Source organism: Cuculus canorus, chromosome 19, assembly GCF_017976375.1.
Source record: "Cuculus canorus isolate bCucCan1 chromosome 19, bCucCan1.pri, whole genome shotgun sequence".
Classification (NCBI taxonomy): Eukaryota; Metazoa; Chordata; class Aves; order Cuculiformes; family Cuculidae; genus Cuculus; species Cuculus canorus.
This window is the reverse complement of record NC_071419.1, coordinates 182,850-203,591: the sequence shown is the minus strand read 5'-3', so window position 1 is coordinate 203,591 and position 20,742 is coordinate 182,850. Positions and strand designations below refer to the sequence as shown.

At 41.0% G+C, this 20,742-nt stretch overlaps 1 protein-coding gene across 6 annotated transcripts in view; it reads left to right on the top strand.

The window, feature by feature from the left end:
* Nucleotides 1–2,945: 2,945 nt before the first annotated feature.
* Nucleotides 2,946–20,742, top strand: part of RALGPS1 (Ral GEF with PH domain and SH3 binding motif 1) — an 88,565-nt gene continuing 70,768 nt past the window's right edge. For all 6 annotated transcript variants that reach the window (XR_008453010.1, XR_008453011.1, XR_008453012.1 and 3 more), the window contains exons 1-6: nucleotides 2,946–3,080; nucleotides 5,163–5,283; nucleotides 9,771–9,950; nucleotides 12,193–12,319; nucleotides 15,410–15,517; nucleotides 16,514–16,564. Coding sequence is in view for 3 of the 6 variants with exons in the window: in XM_054084362.1 (XP_053940337.1) it covers nucleotides 12,263–12,319; nucleotides 15,410–15,517; nucleotides 16,514–16,564 (216 nt within the window). In the remaining 3 variants the exon portion in view is untranslated. The remainder of the gene's footprint in view (nucleotides 3,081–5,162; nucleotides 5,284–9,770; nucleotides 9,951–12,192; nucleotides 12,320–15,409; nucleotides 15,518–16,513; nucleotides 16,565–20,742) is intronic.

Sequence of the window (20,742 nt, the reverse complement as noted above, 5' to 3'; positions counted from 1 at the left end):
TTCAAGCAATGCTGACAGACAGTGCGCACACACATGTGTTTGGTTATTGAAACTACTTCATAGTTCATCATTTTAAATAAAACCCAGCATTTTCTTTGATGATAACGCTAAGCCTGAACTGTGTTGAAACTACTTTCATTTGGTCCATTTTCGTACTTTTGTACCCAGTATAACTTTGCTTCCCTAAACCATGCCTGTAGTTTCAGTAGAACAGATACTGTAAGCAGGGACTTATCTCTGTTTTGTGGGTACCCACCACTCTAAAGCCGCTCTAGCTGTACTGTGTAGATGCTCTTGTGATGCACAGACTGATGGGATGTTGCCAGCACTGCTGCATCTCCTTTGCTAGAAATTACCATGTACATAGCAGAGTCAGCAGAAGGAAAGATGTGGCCATTCCCATGCAAAGCCCTGTGTGGGGATGGGATAAATGTCAGAGGAGAGTAGAATTAAAAGCAACAGTTGAAATGTTGATAGAGGTTCTCTCAAAACCCTTCAAGAGATGCAAAGTTCTATTACTCTGAATGGAATATTAATTTGTAAGTTAATTACTGACAATTTCAGTATCAATTTGTACTTATGTGCCCAGTGCCAGTATATTGTTGATGCATTTTGATGGCTTGCTATTTTTAAATACTGTTTATAATAATTTATAATCTCCAGTATCCATACAGGCTGGGGGATGAATGGACTGAGAGCAGCCCTGTGGAGAAGGACCGTGGGGTGAAGAAATTCCTTACTGTGAGGATGGGGAGGCGCTGGCCCAGGTTGCCCAGAAGGAGTCGTGGCTGCCCCATCCCTGAAGGTGTTCAAGGCCAGGTTGGATGGGGCTTTGAGTACCCTGATCCCGTGAGAGGTGTCCCTGCCCATGGCAGGGGGTTGGACTGGGTGGCCTTTCAAGGTTCCTTCCAACTCAAACTGTTCTGATTCTGTGGTTTCTATGAATGCCCTGAAATGCCTCAAATTTTCGTATCTTTGCTGGCACGTCTGAATTCATCATCAAGGGAAAATCAGAGATGGAGCACTTGTCAAACTTTTAGCAAAGCAAGAGATAGAACACAAATATTTTGTAAAGAAATTGTGTTAAGAAGGCTAAGGAAAAAAAAGGGTTTAGGTTAAAACCCCCAATTCTGTTCCTGTGAACTGTGTGCATGCAAACACGCTCTCTGTCACTGAACTTTTCATAATGGAAACTTCTTGGAAAAGCTTGAGGGGAAGCCAGAATAGCCAATAACCGTGACAGAGCAGGGGATCAATTTACTTTCAGCTATGACCATGCAGGAAAAACAGAGCCTGTTCATTAACTCCATGAAACAGCACATTACAATTGTATGGTGCATGGATTTGGGAACAATTTAAATTGAGTATTCAATCAAATGTCAGTTGAACTACAGATGGAAGCATTCCATTCAAGATTGGGGAAATTACATGGCTAATGGCATGTCTAAAGCAACATTACTGGGCTGCATGTTTTGCCGGCCTTTCCATAACCCCGCGCTGGTTCTCGTCTGTGTGGAGTTTCCAGCAGTTGCTTGGGGTTGGGTTAGGGCACTGCAGGCAGCAGAAACTGCATCAGGAACCCAAACAGAGGTTTCTGATATTGTTCCTCATGATGACCGTGGCAGGACAGCTCCTGGCAGCCCCACTCCGAGCAGTGTGAGCAGCCGGGGCTTTGGGTTTGCGCTGTGATGCTCAAGAGCTCTGAAGTCCCGCAGCGTCTCCACGGCATGGTCAGCATCTGTCTGGGAACTCTTTACTCAGAATCTCATCATTATTAGGATGAGGATTAACTGGCTTTCAGATTTTTTTTCTGAATCCTTGTAGCAACATCAGTAACTATATATATATTATTTTGTTTAAGGGGCCTGTCATCCCTAACTGCTGTTTTAATGTCCTGATACAGTGAGATAAGATGGAGCAGACAGCATTTTGCCAGTGAACCCTGTGTCCTGTTGGGGCTCAGCAGCTGGAGGGAGGCGCGGGTGAGGGGCTCTGTAGCTGCAGAATGACTGAGGCTTCATATGGAATTACAGAATCATAGAATCATAGAATAGTTAGGGTTGGCAGGGACTTCAAAGATCATGTAGTTCCAACACCTCTGCCATGGGCAGGGATACGCCCCACTGGCTCAGGCTGCCCAAGGCCCCACCCAACCTGGCCTTGAACACCTCCAGGTATGGAGCAGCCACAGCTTCCCTGGGCAACCTGTGCCAGTGCCTCCCCACTCTCATGGTGAAGAAATTCTTCCTAATGTCTATTCTAAATCTGCCCCTCTCCAGTTTATGCCTGTTCCCCCTCATCCTATTACCACAAGCTTTAATGATCAGTCCCTCTCCAGCTTTCCTGTAGCATCTTCAGGTACTGAAAGGTCGCTATACGGTCTCCTCGGAGCCTTCTCTTCTCCAGGCTGAACAAGCCCAACTCTCTCAGCCTGTCCTGGTATGGAAGGCACTCCAGCTCTCTGATCATCTTTGTAGCCTCCTCTGGACCCATTCCAACAGCTCCATCTCCTTCTTACGTTGAGGATTCCAGAACGGCACACAGTGTTCCAGATGAGGTCTCACAAGAGAGGAATAGAGTGGCAGAATCCCTTCCCTTGCCCTGCTGGCCACGCTTCCTTTGATGCAGCCCAGGACATGTTGGCCTTTTGGGCTGCGAGCGCACATTGCCGGCTCATGTCGAGCTTTTCATCGACCAGCACCCAAAATCCTTCTCTGCAGGGCAGCCTGGGGTGAGTATCGGAGCCGTGAGCATCCGTGCTTAATGCTATTTTTATAGCTTACTCTCCAATGGAACGGTTCTGCTTTGGAAAGCTCGGCCCCCTGCACTGCTCAGCATGGCCGCGGGGAGGCGCCGCCGCCCCACCCGCGGCGTTGTTGGGCGGGGGTGGAACCCGCGCACCTGCGGCGGCTCCTGCGCAGCGCGCGTCCCGCCCCCCGCGGCCATTGGCCCGAGCGGCCGTACGCGGCGCCCATTGGCCTTCGGCGCCGTCGGTCCTGCGGCGGCCTGGGCCTCGGCGGGGTGCGGAGCCGCGGCCCTGGGGGCGCCGCCCGCCCCGGACCCCGCGAGCGCCGGAGCAGGTGAGACGGGGCCGAGCCCCGCCGGCCCCGGCCCCAGTCCCCGTCCCCCCCCATCCCCTCGCCGCTCCGGGCCCAGGCCGCGGCGCCTGCGCGCTCCCGTGTTTTTGTGTCACCGAGAGGGTCCCGGGAGCTCCCGCCGGCTCGAGCCGCCTCTGCGCCGCGGCCCGTTCTCGCGGGGACCGTCGGCAAAACCGCGCCTTCCTCAAACGCCAAAACCTGCGGGGTTTTGATGAAGTGTCAATTTTTAGCAACGTTTCGCTGTCTAAAAGTTCTATTCTGTGAATTTTTGCTCCCGTTTGCTGTCACCCTCGGACTCGGCCCTCGCCCCTCGCGGAGCACGGGGATCCGGCAGAGCGTTTGTCCCGGTCCGGGTTCACGCGTTCCGCTCCCCGTGCCCGAGGAACCCTGGGCAGCTCGAGGTGACTGAGCTCGGAATTGGAGTGATTTAGGTGCAAAAATGCCTTATATAAAAATGGTGATCTTGCAGTAAATTTGCTATTTACAGATCTCAGCTATGGCATTCGCATCACTTAAAATCATAGAATCATAGAATAGTTAGGGTTGGAGGACACCTTAAAGCCCATCTAGTTCCAACCCCCTGCCATGGGCAGTGAAACCTCCCACTGGATCAGGCTGCCTAAGGCCCCATCCAACCTGGCCTTGAAAACTTCCAGGAATGGGGCAGCCACAACTTCCCTTGGCAACCTGCTCCAGTGTCTCACTACTTTCATGGTGAAGAAATTCTTCCTAATGTCTAGTCTAAATCGGCCACTCTCCAGTTTATTACCATTCCCCCTTGATAAAACTTGGTAAAAATGTGAACAGTTAAGATGGAACGGGGTGAAGGAGAGCATTGGGTGAGCAGTGTGTGTCGATGGAGCTTCTGTTAAGGTCAAACTGATTTTTGTATTGAGGAAGAGGAACCGTAGGCTTTATTTGAAGTACAAGGGGAAGTGTTTTGAGGAGCAGCCATTCTGCAAGGGATACAGGCAGTCAAAATAGGTAAGCAGCGCATCAGGAACTCAGTGCAGCATCACAGGAAAGAAGGATTAATTCTATGTCTACACAGTCAAGGGAGCGATGAACAGAATTAGGAAGATTTTAAATTCTAAAGCGACTGGTGAAAATTACACTGGATTGTAATGCACAGTTTTGATATCCTTATTTTAAAAAGTAAGGTAAAAGTTCGGAGTGCCCCAAAACTAGCAGTAAAAATATTTTAAGAATTTGTGATGAAAGACACTTAAAAGAGCAAGATCAGGCTAGCTTGTTAGATAATTAGTATCTAATTTATTAGATAAAGGATCGAGAAGAGTCTTGAATACAAAAGAGAAACATTTGCTGCAGTCAGCCTTTTCCAGATAAGCTAGAGAGATACCTGTGAGAAGCGATCAGAAATGATACCATCAAAGCAGTCAGAAGAGTGTCAGGGGTAGGGATTTACGTGAGATAAACAAAGAGCAAATACACAGTGTGCTATATCTTGAGCAGTGTGTGGTGTTCTCCTATCCCCATCCTCAACAGGGTGTGAAAACAGGTAGAGGAGATGCAGAGAGGGGTGGTAGGGCTGAGGTGGAGGACGTGGATGGCTTAGAAGGAGTAAACAGTGATGTGATTAGGAGCCCTCAGCCCATAGGAGATATCAGAGAGAGGGTATGGCTTTTCATCACCTATGGTAGATAACTGGAATATTGTAAAAGTCCCAAGGAGAACAAAGTGAGAATGAGTAGCATTTACCATTCCTAAAGCACCTGAAATAAGTGATTAAAACCAGTAGGCAAACCTGTATCATCTTGGACGTTGTGCTGGTTGACAGAGCGAGAAAGAGCTACAGGTACGTACTTTGAGAACATTTAGTTATGAAGTTCCCATTAGGTTGCTCTTCCATCTTTGGCCTTTAGTTCCTTTGAGTTTGGGAATTTGTCACATACCGATGACACCAAGTGGGAGCTGTCAGAGCTGGGAGAGAAAACTAAGGGTGAAAATAGCAGGGTGTACATTGCGGATGAGGGATGCACAGTGTGAGAAGAACGGAGGAATGGAATAAATGTCGCTGTAATCCTGTTTCCTCTTAATTTACAGGAATGTCATGCCTTTAGACAAGAGAGAAACCTGACGAGTAGCCAGAGCTAGACTCAACAATGGACTCACGGAGGTGTGCAGCAAAATGGGTTGAGGGAGTGCACAACTACTTTATTCCACTGTAAGTATGCAGCTGTAATTAAAGCAGCAGGCATTTCCCTGTTTGCACTTATGTTTGATACCAGGGATTACAGAAGTCTACATCCATTCTCTTCAGTTTAGAGCACCTGGAGTCATGGTAATGTCATACTGTAATAGAGCAGATAGTTCTTTCCCTGGGATGGCTTTATTGAGATTCCCCTAAAGTGTAGCCTTGCTAAACTTCTGTCCTCCCCTGCCCTGTGTGAGTCAGCAGACTTGCTTGAAGGGTGGTGGCTTTTGAGGGAGGGCTGGAGAGAGACCCGCAACTCTGTCTTGATGTGGATCAAGATGGTATTGAGTTCTTAAGTTGTGTTTGGGGGGTTATTTATTATTTGTTCTTAAGGACTTGTCTTGCTTTTGTAGTTGCTGTTGCTAACCTTGAAATATTTTTCACTTTGTTCCCTTTGACATCATGCAATAGTGCTTTCCCCCGTTTTTCCTCATTTTGCGCAGTGATCTTTCAGTTTCTCAGAATTTGCTAGGATGGAGTTCGTGTTTCATTTACATGAAGTAATTGCCAGGTACATGGGGTGACTGTTCACATGATTATCACAGTATGAAAGCAGTTTGTAATGATGGAAACTGTGGTGGATAAACTGTTGACTAGCCCTGAGTAGGTTCTGTTCTTCAGGACTTAGTACAATGCAATTTAGCATTCTCTTCTGCAGGACTTCACATCAATTAAGTTGTGACACTTTCTCTATATTTATTTCCATCGTTTTTCTAAAGGATGCCGAAAAATAGGTTCCTAGAGTAAGAATGTAAAACCTCTAAAACCTAGAAAGCACTTTTTTCCGTTTTCATTTCTTACTCTATCAAAGATGAGTACCTGTTCTTTCCTGAGTTGTAATTACATATTCAAACAAAAGATTTAAGACATTTTGAGAACAGGCCTGTGCTAAGTTAAGAGTCAGTGCCACCTAGTGGGATGTGGAAAGCTCAAAAATATTCTAAAACAATTGAATACAATTCGTAGAGGAGAGTCCACAGGCTTTCATAACTAACACAGAATGAGAGATTCAAGTGGCAGCAAGCTCGGTTTGCAGAAGCAGAAAATACGTCCCAGATGCCAAAACCTTCTCTTAAGGCAGCTTCTATCTAACCTGGGGAGGAGTATCTTCAGCACTGTAGAGTAGGAGTGTTGTATCCATCAAGCTAATGGAGAGCTTTAGTCACCTTGCCATTTCCCAGCAAATTCGTAGATGTATGGAAAAAGAACATGCTGTTTTCTGCCCTATGACAGTGAGTTATTTTGACACTGTAGGATTCGGACTGTTGTAGGGCAGCTGGTTGCTACAAAGGAGCCTGCGGCAGTCTGGTGTAATGTGTGACTCACCAAGGAGGGTGTATCCTAAAAGCACAACCTGAGTTTCAGATGTTTTTAACCTACTGTTGTGTGTAATTCAGATCAGTTGTGTATTCATAGAATCCAAAGAGTTTGGGATTCAGATTCTCAAGCTGCTTCCTAATTTCTTCACAGCAACTTCCTGTATCCTCATGGTAGAACTCATTTAAGGGTCCAGGAAATCAGCTTTCAATCTGTGTTTTCAAGAGTGAGACTTGATTGACCGGCAGCTGTTGGGAAGGGCTGCAGGAATAGCTTTTTCAGCCTTGTGCTCAGGAATGATGCATGTTGTTGAAGAATACTTATTTACTGCAGTGATTTCAGTTTGTGGACAGCGACATCCGTGGGGTTAACACATAGTTAATCCATCCCCCTTTTACTAAGGTTTATAGTGGTTTTGATTAAAATCCTGTTTTGGTCTGCTGAAGATAGACAGGTCCAGTGATCCTAAATCTGGGGCAGGCCTTGCTAGTTCTGCTCAACTTCTGTATCTGTGCTGGTGGTGTAACAGTGACTGAAATAAGCTGCTGTGCTAAACTTTGGAATGCTGTTTCCCTTCAGAATCTGTGTCGTTGTTGAATCTCGTCACAGCCCAATATAGGGATTGATAAATGAAATTAGAACAGTTATTTCCATTACATTTCCATTATTATTCATTAACTACACTAGCAAGTTTCTCAGAAAAGAATATGCATGAATCTACTGGATTGTTAGTGGCGTGTTTTATCTATAGGTGGTACTGTTACCTAAAGCATAATGAAATATGTTAGGGACTTCCCAGTAGAACAGCTGCTGGAAATACAAAAGACAGTTTTTGCTTAGGAAGATCTTTAGTCATATAAGTGTAATGGCTTTTTAATTTTCTACAGCATAATGATTTTTTTATCACTAAACTGTTAGTGGGCAGTTATTATTTAAATCTAGGGTTTAAAATTCTTTAGAATTTGTCTTGTTGTACAAAATGGCCACCAAGTTCTAGTGTTGAATTATTTCAAAAGGACTTTTGAAAAGAAAAGAGCTTTTTTCATATAAAGCGTTGTGACTACTTGGACAACTCAAATGTCTGGTCTCATGTGTGCGTTTGTGTGTGTATTGTACATCGGGAAAGGGCTCTGAATAGCTGCAAAAGACTGCTGTTTGTGAAGGCAGTGGGGTTCATGTGGGTTGTTTCTGCCTTTGCTGTGGGAGACATGGCCCTTTTCCACTCCACTTCACAGAAATAATATGTGAGCAGGTGAGAAGTGGGATTTGAGTGGTAATACTTGACGGGATGGACACGCGGGAAAGCTAACATTGGATGTAGTGTCTTGAGTGTGCTAAGCCTTTGGGAGGGGATGCCGTCTGGAACAGAACAGTTTTACCCCAGGGTTGCTCAGTGCTTCTGAGGTTTGTGCGTGAACCTTTCTCTACGTGAGCAAGTACCCACACAGTGCTCAGCAGCTGCTTCTTTGAAAGATTTATAGAACTTCCTCTCTGGAAATCCTTCCAGACTGGGTTGCTCTGTCACTGCAATGACAAAGCAGCTGTAAATTGCTCAGACTTAGAAGAATTTTGAAAATCTACTTTTTTTTTTTTTCCTGGTTTTAGTATTAGAATGAAGATACTAAACAAAAGAAACTTAGCAGGGCGTGGTAAAGAGGGTGTGTAAATATCTAGATATGGAGAACAAGCGGCACATTGGCTTAGGTACCTTCACACTAATTGCCTTTGTCTCTTTATGCAGCAATAGCACAAAAAGATGGGACTTTTTCCCCATCTTACGAGCCTTTGGGCTGAAGCTGATGTGCTGTAGATGGTAGTGCGGGTTTCACATCAGTGGCTGAATGCAAGCACAGGGGCACATGTATAACAACAGCATTGTTTCATCCTGTTTTCGTAATACAGACCCATTTTCCTCTTCCAGTACATTAACTCTGCTATCATATTCTCATTTGTACTCTACGCCCACAGCATCTGAATATGACTTTATTCATGATTCATCAAGGAAAGAAACATTCTAATGGTGAACATCTGGAGAAATAGTTTTGAAATGAAAAAAGAGGAGACTTAGTGCCGTGATGAAAAACAGTTCAGAATGGAATATGGAGCTCTCTATGGTCTGTTTTAAATATGTCCTTTGGTTGTGGCAATTGTGTACATCATTGATCTTGCTGGAGGTAGAAAGCAGGATGGTCAATGACAGCTAACCGTTCTGATGTTTGATACCAACTTCTGGAAGGCACATCCACTGAAGAGTGGCTGAGGACTTCGGATTTACCTAGTTTGCAGAAAAAGAGGCTGTCAGTGTTTGAGACATTTGGACAATGCCCTTAAGACCACAATTTAAGTTTTGGTCATCCCTGCAGTGGTGAAGCAGTTGAACTAGATGATTGCTGTAGGTTCCTTCCAACTGAAATAGTCTGTTCTATCCTATTTAAAAAAAAAAAAAAAAGCCTAACTGGTAACTTTTGTTGGTTCCTGCCAAGTTTATCAACACCCACACAGGGCAATAGTGCTCTTTAATTGTCTCCCCTGAACCAGTTGTCCAGCTAAATTAAGGTTAAGAAAGAACACTCATCTCTTGGTAGAACACTAAGGTATGTTTTCTTAAAAGCTTACTGCAGCTGTTAGCTCTTGACTCAGTGGAATTAGGGAAATCATAATGAACTAACGAAAGCAGTAAGTAAATGGGGTTTGAAATCAACTAAGACAAAAAAAAGTTGACTTTTGGAGCCCAGAATGGTTGTACCAGCTCTGATCAAAAGTCTGTCTACAGTAGTCATCAGTGGTTGCTAACGTGGTTATTCTCGTATTCTGCTGAGAGCACTGCGAACAGTTAGTAACTTCCCCAGATTTCTCTGCCAGCATTCAGAAACTGGGGCACAGGGACTTCCTGGTACAGAGGTGGTATCTGTGCTTCAGAGCTGAATAACCAATAATGAGAATGAACTTACAGTCAGTGTAACTGGATTACATGCCTGTTATTAACAACAATGTAAAATTTGCGTTTCCACTTTCAGAGAATGTCACTTCTGTGTCATCGATGACAAAAGTGTACAAACGTTGATAAAATAATGGCTCTAGGGATCATTTTTATGCCCAGTTTTGATGGTGGTGTTTTGTTTTTTGGTTTTTTTTTCCAGTTGAGTTCTTCTTGCACTGTCTTCACTTTTGCTTCAGAGAGAACTATCTAATGGGTTTGTTAAGCTGGCGAAGAAGAGCAGACAGCCTCTTGTGGTACGTTTGCATCCTGATGTACACACTTCGATTCTGGCAATCTATGAATGAGACTTACCTGTGAACCTGCTGTACAGACGGATAAGGTGTTTTCTTGTTTTTTTCTTTTTTTTAGCACTGTTTGTATAATGCATTATTTTAATGATTAATCTGAGCAAGTCAAAAGAATTTTTAAGAAGCAAAAGCTGTGAAAAGACGTATCATTTTACTGCCTTTATACCTTCTATTGCCAACGTGTTGGGGCTTTGATAATTTTCAGAATTTCAAGTTTCTTTTTAATCTTGTTGGAGTGAAATATTGCTGGTATAGGAGGAGTTGCTTTCATATGAAATGTTTTTAATATCTTTCTATATGTAGTCCGACAGCATTTTGTTACCATAGGATTAGTACCTGCTGCAGAGTTAAAATACTTTAGTTGCAGAGTAAATTACCTTTCGTGATAGCAGGTGTGGAAATACTTCCAATCAGCAGGTGATTTCATAAGAATAGAAACTTTCTTGGATTTGATTTAAAAGGATAATGGCTCCCTGTGACTTTGCTCAAGGCAGCCAAACGAATGGATGTATAGAGAAGTATTTTCTCATAGGAGATATGAATCTTGGAGAAACCTATGCACATAGGAAGAAATTTTTACTGCTTGTGTTTATATTTGAAACATTTCAGGGTAGAAATCTATTTTGATCCATTTTAGAATGAAAGTATCTAACTTTGCAGGCTTTTTCTGTGTACTGAATGTGGAAAGGCAAAAGTGTGTTACTGCTTTTGTTTTCCAGTATTAAAGCGCTTTTGTCTTTTTCATTTACTGAATGTTAAAACTTGGAGTAAAACTGAGCTTGGACAGAGTACAAGATCACATATGGGATTTTTCTTTCCCATTTCAGAGCATTTTTGAGCCTCTGCACACTGGAAAGCCTAGTCAGAGAGGCGGAGAAGGAGGAGATGAGGATATTTTTGTGGCCTTGATGTAAATGCCATGTTTTAAAGATATTACCTCATGAAAATTGCTTTCCACTTCACTATCTCTTAAGGACTATTAACAGGAGCAACTCCAGACCTAGAAATACTTGGCAGTCTGTTAGTGGTCAAAATATCAGTTAATTCCATCAGGATGCAAGATAAAGGAAATTTGCTTCTGGACAAGTTTAACTGAGGAGTTTCTGGTGTTATTTGTAATGCAGTTACTGATTTGATGCACGCCCCTGAGATGGTGGGGTAAGGCCTTGCAGAGATGGCAGGTGGGGTGGAGACCTCTTTCTCAGGGAAGTAAAATAAGAGGTTATTTTCATTCTCAGCTGTGTGCTTTTCGAGCATTTTGCTATCTTGTGTGATCAGAGTGTGCAGGAAAGGGTGAGGACACAAAGAGAGATGTGACAGTGTCTCTAGTTGCATGTTCAGGCAGCAGCAGGTTTTGCTAAGTGTTCCTGTGCAGCAGGCTGGGACTGTGGTTACTGCATGTTCTATGTGCGCTGTGGGTAGCGGTGACACAACCATGCTGTTTGTTTTCCCAGTTTGAAGTGCATCAGAGGTGGAGCTGACTTGGTAATCTGTAAGCAGCTCTTGGTGTCTGTGTGTGCCCATACTCATACCCATGCAGACACACAAATGGTTCTGCTCTTAGTGCATCTGTGCAGGCTGCGTCTGAAAGATGTTGACTGTCTGCTAGCAGTATGCTTGAAGTGTAGGGCAGCCTTCTGCAGCGTTACCAATTCTTCTCACAGTGAGACAGAGCTGCGCAGTGTGTTGTAACCTGTCCCTAGCAGCTGGTTTAGGTGTAATAGTTAGAAATAGTCAAGTAGTTCAGTTTCACCCCATGAGCATAGTGCCGATTATTTCACTTGGGAGGAAAATTCTTCTGTTGATGGGGCAGATGTTTGGACTTAGAAATCTCTTCTGTGCAGTCCTGCAGGTCTGAACCGTGTTAGCTTGGTTTTATACCCAGCTTAACAAGCCTTTGCTTGGGGTTCCGTTTGGATTCTCAGAGCCTCAATTTCTTATTTAAAAATACATTACAGTAACCTTCAGTTTCCGGATGAATACTGCCTAGTACGGATTTCAGATAAAACCTAGCTCCACGTAATTTACAAGTAATGTACTTTTATTTCCCTACATCTCTTGAATTGATTGGAAATGGGGATAAAGACTTGGCATGGCTTTAGTGATATTAAGTTAGACTCCTTCACAGCTGATACCTGAAAGACAAAAGACAATCCAGCTCCTACGATCATCTTGTTCCTGAAGTTCTTTTCTCTGAAAAAGAACAGTGAAGTCTCTTTTATTTTTGGTTCTTTTTTTTTTATTTGTATTTACATGAATATTTTTGTTTTGCAGGAACTCTGTTTTTGTCATGTTATCTCACCAATGCTGGAGGAGCTGAAACTTCCTGCGTCTTGGGGAGAGCATGTATAAAAGGAATGACTTCATGGCCAATGTGATGGTCACCTCTGCTACTCCAGAGGTACAGTTCCTTGATTTTTGTCAGCTCTGGTATCAAACTGGAAATTTTGGCTTGTTTCAACTTTCACAGCAGCCTTTTCCACTACCAGTCATGTGAGCCCTTTTTCTTAGGAACAGTGTAGTATTTGATAACAGAGTGACTTCAGAACACTTTGTGGTTCCGAGTGGCCACAAACTATTTATTTATTGTTGTTGATGGCGATTACTCATTTAGATTAGTTTTAAATACCATTTTTGGACCTATAACTCTGTAATTTACAGCAGCCTTTTATTACTAATGAGTTAAGAGCCACGTAACCTACCATCTAAATGGAGCCAGTCAGAAACGTTCCAGTTGAATTTTTTTTTTTAATTTACTTATCTACAAGAAGGAAAGTATTCTGTAAGATTTTGTTCATTTTAACCCTTTGTATCCTTTGGAGACCAAACAGCTCTGTCATGCTGCTTCCAAAATCCACCTTGTTGCACAACTAACGCCTGTGTTTGTAGGTCTGAGACTGTCAACTGAGGACTGCTAGACCTGACTGAGTTTTTCTGGTTTTTAACTTTCATGTATTATTATGGTGAAATGTTGTTATAAATCAGCTACAGTAAAGCTTGCCTAGTAAAACACATTTTAAATGTATGATGGGAGATACTTCTTGCTTTTTAAAAAGATAACATTTTGGTCAAGTTCTTCACTGGTTGAAAAATTCTACTTCTTCATCTCTTACGACAGTTGAAGAGCTGTGTGAAGCAAGGTTTTCCGTCGTAGTGGTGCCTTTCCATGAATAACTTGAACTTATCAGAGCAGCTGTCCTGATTTTCATGAAACAAATCAGCTGTGAGCTGGTCTTTAAAAATCTTATAACAAAATAAAAATATACAATACAGCTGTGCCCTGCATAAGAACATATTCTCAAACATAGTATGAATGCCCTCAGACTAACATAACCAGTTTTCCATTCTCTCAAGGTGTAGGATATTTTAAATCAGGAATATAAACGCATATTTTTTAAATTTCTCTTAAAAATATTTTTTTTAAAAGAAAGACTTTCGCAAACCATTTCCTCAGAACAGAAGTATCTGTAATGATCAGAGCTTAAGAAATCTTCAGAGTCAAACCAAGGATTCTTTTAATCCGTTATTCTGCCTGTGATAGTGGCCAGCAGCAAATGCCTGGAGAAGGACACAAGAGCAGTGCAAGCACAAGAAACTTCCCCCTGGTACCATCCTGGCCACAGCTGTTTGCAGCCTAAGGACTTCCTGAGAGGAAGGCCCTGTTTGTTTTGTTTGCTTTCTTTCAATCTATTTGTCTTCCATAAATTTGCCAAGTCACCTGTATGTATCTGTGTAATCTTCGAGTTTTTACAGAATCCCTGAACGAGCTGTTTTTCAGCCTAATGGTATGCTATGTGAAGAACTGTATCTTCTTATCCATTTAAAATCCATATCTAGTTTAACTGATAACCCTGTCTTGTGGTGGTAGATGAAGCAAAGAGAGACCATTCCTATCTTTCCTCTCACTTACTCCGTTGGTTATTGCACTTCCTCCCCACAGCCCACTGCCTCTTCTCCAAGGTGAAGATCTCTAGCATAGCCAGTCTGCCTTTGTCAAGAAACCATTCCATGCCTGTGATCTTCCTTGTTACCTTGTTCTGAAACTTTATGAGCTTTTTGATATATCCCTTTTAAGATGGAGACTAATACTGCATATGTATTCCAAGTTTGCATGCACCATGGATTTATAAAGGAGCATATTCATACTCTGTTATATATTTTCTATTTTCCTTTTCCAGACTTACCAAATCTTGTGAAGTCCCTTTTCAGTTTTTCATTGCCAGGTTTGTGTTTTGGTTTAGTTTTTTTTTGTTTTAGCACATTGAGTAAATAAAATGAAGATCCATAGGTGTCAACACACTGCCAGTTCATTGTTCACTGTCTTTCTTTTCTGGGTTGTTGAATATATAGTAATCATCACTTAGCATAATTCTCTGCTGGTTCACGTATTCTCAGTGCTTGTAACTATTTATCATTGCAAGGATATTCTCTATGCTGAGATTGCATACTTTCCTTAATGTCTTTGGAGTGAGGAACCACATCAAAAATCTTTTGCAAGTCCAGCAAGACTGTATTGGTTGTGTTGTTTAACCCACATGTCTGGAGATACTGAGGCAGTGCTTCTCTTTCTAAATACCACTGTGGCAGTTTCCTGATACAGCATACCTATCCCTGTTTCCACTCATTCCCCTTTATCCTCTTCCTAGGTTTGCCCAATACAATTGTCAGGCATCCCAATCAGCAGCTCCACAGATACTTTATAGGGGAAAAAATGAATCAGCATTGCATTTACCACCTTCTAGTTCTTTGCTACCAAGTCAGTTTTGAGTGAGAACTACATGTCACAGTTAGTAAAGATTGCAAAACACCTTGTTTTCACAACCGTAAGGGCTTCAGATTTTATGTCCATACATTTTTATTCAGCATGTAGTTTCAAGAAAAAAAATCGGAAAAAAAATGTGGTATTATTACTATTAAATCACATTATTACTGAAGAAAGGAAAATGAGTCTCAGGTGCCTACATCTGAGCCGAAGGACAGAAACTTCAACAGGGAGACAAGGCACTAATTTTTAACACGACACACAATACTATTCTGAAGTACCCTTGAGCTAACATTGGGTTAAATTTCAGGACATGGCAGTTTTTCCTTTTTTTATAATTTTATGGATACAGCAGTATGTTTTGGATATACCCACTCCTTACCTTGCATATTTGATTTGAAAATTTCCATTGAATATAAATCTTCAAAATCCCAACACGTTTCCTGTTGTGTGACATCTCTTTTACCTAGTCTATAATTTCTAAAATGGCTTTCTAAAGCTGGAAATTTCATAGAGCTACAATTGTATGTCACTGTAGTTTTTGTAGAGGAAAATCGGTGGAAAACATTAATGCACCATGCTAAAATAATTTTTTTCATTTAGTGTCTGAAGCTTTTTGAAGTTTATATATTTTCTTGTCATTTCTTAATATTTTTACACATATTTGTTTTCTGAATTTGCCATGAAATTAATCATTCTGCAGATAAACCTGCTATTTTTTCTTTGTAGGGTAGTAGCAGCTCAGATTCTCTGGAAGGGCGAAGTTCAGATTATGCCAATAAAAGCTACGATGCAGTTGTATTTGATGTGTTGAAAGTAACTCCTGAGGAGTTTGCTGTAAGTAGAAATGTTATTTTTGCGTTTAAGCTTGTATAATATTCAGGGCTTGCAAGATATTAAAAAATACATAATGGTTTTTTTCATAGTAAAGTCTTTGAAATGAACTTTCAGTATTCTTGAAAACAAATTTCTGATTATCTAAATTTAACAAAATAAACATGTCTTGGTATTTAGTCGTTCAATGCTGACCTGACACAGCTTATTTGTATATTTTTTTGTGTAAAGCCATTTGAATTTTTTTTAGTGGTTGAGAAGACCCTAGCGTAGGTTTAAAGACGTTCGTTATCCACAGTGGGGATCATTTGTTAAAATCTGAAACCACAAGTTCTCATCTTTTCTGCTGAAACATCAGTTTCTCAGAAAAATCAGTTTCTCAAAAGCAGGAAGGAAGTTTATATATATAGAGGAAAGAATTTGCCTTCCTCAATGACAAGTTTTAAGTAATAAACTGAAAGCAGAACTGCAGTTTGGCAAAAGTTCAATACAGTTCTTGTGCTTGGCCTCTTGTTTTTAATTTATTTGTTAACTTCTGGGGAGCAGAAATGAGGAGTGAAGATGAAAGCACAGAGTACACAGATGCGAGCTGGTTTTTAGGTAAAAATATAAAAATGCTTGGTTGGCAAATCTGCATTAACTCTGTTAAGAAATGGCCTGATGCTTTGGCTCTTGTTCATCCAAGTTCAGACGATCCCTGGTTAATGACTCCCTTCAGGAATGAACAGAGCCGCAGTTCAGACAGGTCTGTAAAATCACACAAAAGTAGAGATGTAGATTTAATCAGAGGAGGCTGAATATTAAGTCCAAAGAGCTGTGGACACTGGGCTGGGGGTGGAAGTTCCACACATGGTGGGTCAGCCTGGCTAGGGGAGGCTGTGATCAGGACTGGTCTGTGGAGAAAATGTGGCCCTGTGTTTTGTAGCTGCTGTGGAGCAGGTGGAAATGCAGATTGTGAGCAATTCTTATGCACTGTTTAAAATTTTCTCTTTATTGCAGAGCCAGATTACACTGATGGATATGCCGGTGTTTAAAGCTATACAGCCTGAGGTAAGTTTTCATAAACTGGTTACATGTTTGGAATTCTGTGCCTGAGGATATGTAACCATTTAAATAGTGCTTTTTCATTCAAAAATGCTGAGCTTCTTGCAATGCACTAATATTCTTCTAGGTCTATTCCTTGTTAGCACTGTGAACCTGTAACCCATCCTGATTTGCCTTAATTTGTCATCTGTTGCCAAAAGAGGTAACTGCTTTTCTGGAAGTCTTCGTGTCTTGCTTTGACTTGAATGTTTCTTCAGGATCAATTTATCAAATGTCAAAATTCTCTCCTCTCCCTTTTGCTGCTGTTCTTCAGTTTGCTTCTGATTTCAGAGTTTGACTTGTGCCTCTTGTCGTAACCTGTACTTTAGGCTACATCAGCTGCTTGGTAAACTTTTTAATTTGTACTGTCATGCTTACTATACATTTCTGAGGGAATAAATCAGCCCAAACCCTTAAAAGTTAATGTAATAGTGTCCTTTAATTTTTTTACCCTTTTAAAAAAGACACAAAAAGAAACTTGAGGACTGTTCAGAAAAATCAGTCAAAACTAACATAGACACTTAAAAATCAGAAATAAGAATGAAGGTAATTACAAAGAATTAAGGTAATTATCAGAACATTAAATTTGCATAAAAGTGATATGTTATCTTGGTATTTTGATGAAAGAAATTTATTTTGTGCAAGTGGTACAAGAACTGCTTGTTTGTAGCTTCAAGTTCTTTAATATAAGAGCATGGTTTATTGTCTTCTTGTGCCTAGGTGAAGTAGCATGAATATATAAAGTGGGGAAAAAAACATGTGCTATTTGAGGAGCAGAATATTTTACAACATCAGAAAGGTCTGTCAGGTTTAGAAGGTTCTTAGAAGCTGGATCCATCTAATCTGGTCACTAACAAAACAACTAACTGTATATTACAGTGGTTCAGAGAGAATGCAGAATTCTATTTTGAGAACGTATAGGAAGGAAAATGAAAATTCATCTGTCTGGTGTCTGGCCTTCCTGTCAGATAAGTTAATTTTGTTTCAAGAACACCAAGACAGTTTGTAGCTGAAAACCCTTCATGCTTCTGAAATTACATTTGTTTGTTCTCCAGGCCGTTGGGGAGTCTTTTCATTACTGTGGGCAAACATGGCAAATGAAAAATGCAATAAGCAGCCAGCAATCCGAGTAGAAAAATCTGTTCACACAAAAATGTTATTAACAAATAATTATAATTATATTATTAACAAGTATTAACATATAGATACATGAATACTTTTTCATGAGAAAATGTTGCTAAGAAAAACGTCAGAACAAAATGGAAGTTTCACCAAAAGCAGAGGCAGTGTGATACTCTGATGAGATTAATAAATGCAAATAAAATACAAAACTATATAAGTTTGTTTGAAGTGAATTTTGCATTTGCTTTAATTGCTATGAAATATTTGTGCCATAGAATTTTATAGCAAAACAAAATACTGATTTGCTGTTCTTGATTTCCTTTGGGATTGCTTTATTTTGCCTTTTGGGAATGAAATTTCCTGCAGTTCTACTCTGATTGCTTGGCAGATAGGTGTAACTTAGTGAGAATCAGGAAAAAACAAACGTACTTTAAGCTTCTGCTAAAATTCAGATCTGTGTATAAGTAGCATTTGCCACAAATAGTTTTTAATTGTATTTTCTGACTTTCATCTTATTGGAATATAATTTGGAATATAATTTAATTGTTTGCCAAAAATAAACAACTGTTTCTGTCCTGAAACTCTGCCAGCGGTAGAACAAGGTATTAAAGCAAGGTATGGTCTCTGTATTTGTCATCTGCCTGCCTCTTGCCACTAGGTACATTATTAGACTAAGAAGGTTAATGTTTTCTGGTCAGGTCAGATATAGTGTGTAACTGCATTTGTTTGAGGCTCTGTAGCCTTTCAGTTATGTTGGTGTGTTTGTTCTTCTATGTCTATAAGCTCGGATACCCTTGGATCAACTGTCCCTTTGAGGCCTGCTAGTCTGCGTATAGGTGACTGCTGGCTCATGCATTGTTGATGACAGGTAGATGGTTGTCTGCCATTTTACACCGTAACTCTGCTTTTTCAGAGTCTTCATTTGGTGTCCTTGGACTGCACAGGAGGAAAGGCCAGTATTCTGGGTGAAAACCATGTTTCATGGTGTACTTGTTTTATCAGGTCACTGGGTATGATGAAGGCAGAATTATGGTCCCTGTGCTTACCTGTGCACAGTGGTCACAACTGCTCCGCAGAACCAGCTGTTGTGTGCAGGAGAGTAAAGGCTGGAGTGAATGCTTTCAGTTTCCTACAGTAGATATGGGTTGTGGAAAAAGCACAGAGGGATTAGAATGGCTTGCTGGATTTCACACAGCTGAGGTCTAGGGCAGAACTGTGCTCAGAGGAGGTTTCCTGAGGGGCAGCAGCTGCTGGGCTGGCTACTTTAATGGGTTGTCCTTTGAATTTGGGTTTCGGGGAAGAGGATTATGTTGTTTTCCCTTTAGTCTTTAACAAGAGCTTATGCATGAATGGAAAAACTTAAGATTTTAGAGTTCTGGTTGCCAAGTCTTATCTCAGACACACAAACATTCTTCAAACCTAGTGCTTGCTGAGGCTTTTTTCCTGCATTTGAATTGAGGTCTTCCTAAAAAACACATCTACGTGTTACTTTGCAAGAGTTCAGTAAGAGGACGTCTCATTTACAATTCTTTTATTCTCCAGCAGAAATAACTATGCTTGCATTCTAGATTTCTATGTAACTTTATTTAGTTTTTTTCAAAGTCCTGGAAATCGTGACTTCCAGAAATCTCGAGGTTTTCTTGCATACTTGATTGAGAAGTTTCTTGTGACTTTGGCATTCAGGAAACTGCCTGCATCCTTCCTTATGAAAAGATGAAGTGTAGTTGTAGAACACAGTACATTTTAGCAGCATTAAAAAAAATTAAGCAGGGGCACATTGGATCGCTTGCTCTTATCAGCCTTCCTATTCAGTTCAGATTTTAAACCTAGGCAAATGATTTTTACCAGGCACAGGATTTTCCATTGTTGATCATTAGCCCTCTGGCAACTCCCTAATATTCTTAGATTACTGACCTCTTCTGCTCTTTTGATAAGTGCAAATCCTCCTGTCCCTGGTAGTGTTACTGAGATTTTTCCACATAAACATGTAATTTCCAGACTCTTAAGACCAGACATACACCAGTCGTGGAGAATCTGTGTCTTGACAGATGCAAATTGGCAGTTTTGTCTGCAGAAGACTTAACTGCTGGAAGATGGGGATATAAAATATGTTTGGAACTGGAAATATTTTTCCTGGTGCTCACACAGGAACATGCAGACCTCTGCTTCTTGAGAGTGTGTTCCGTTTATTGCAGTGTACAAAGTGCTCTTCAGAGGCAGGGTTCTCTTTGGCTGACTCTGCCCTTTCATCCAAAGGTGTGTAAAGTTTATAGTGTACAGTTGGGAATTGGAACAACACTTGGATTGAAAATGAAATTTGTGATTCTAAAAATAGAAGAGTGATTTAGAACCCGTGTTACAGAGAATTCATCTCCAGCATTTGTGTATTTGCCACTTGTAGATCTGAATAGAAAGGCTGTTTAGATACGTGGTAACTTGAATCTGTAGTTAAAGAGAGACAGGCTGTCTAAATATATTTGGAGTTGCCTGAAATAACTAATGGAAAATGGATACTTCTGGCTAAATCAAATTTGTGGTTATAATTTCAAATTTCTTTTGGTGCCTAGTTCAACACAGTTTATTTAAGGAGTAAATAATTAATCTGCCTTTTAGCTCTTCAGTTTACTTAATATTCCCCACAGGAATTTCTACTATTTATTTTGCAGTTTAGGTAAAAGATTATTTTTTGCCGTAGAGCACTGGGATCTTATTATGCATTGAAATTCACTAGTCATTACGCATATACTACAGAATTTGTGATTTTTCTTATTATTTTGAACTGATTTGACTTTGAAGTAATCAGTGAAGGAGCATAAAAAAGATGTTTTGTATGCTCTGGCTGGACTATGCAGCCTACTGGCAACTTTTTGCTTTATTAGCACCGCAGTAGTAATCTATATTTTTAAGTACACACCGCGCCTCAGTCAAGCCAGTCCAAACTCTTACAGATTAAAAAGCAGCCAACAACCCAAATATCAAAACCAAAAATAAAACAGAGTTCTAACCCTCCAGCCTTCTGAACA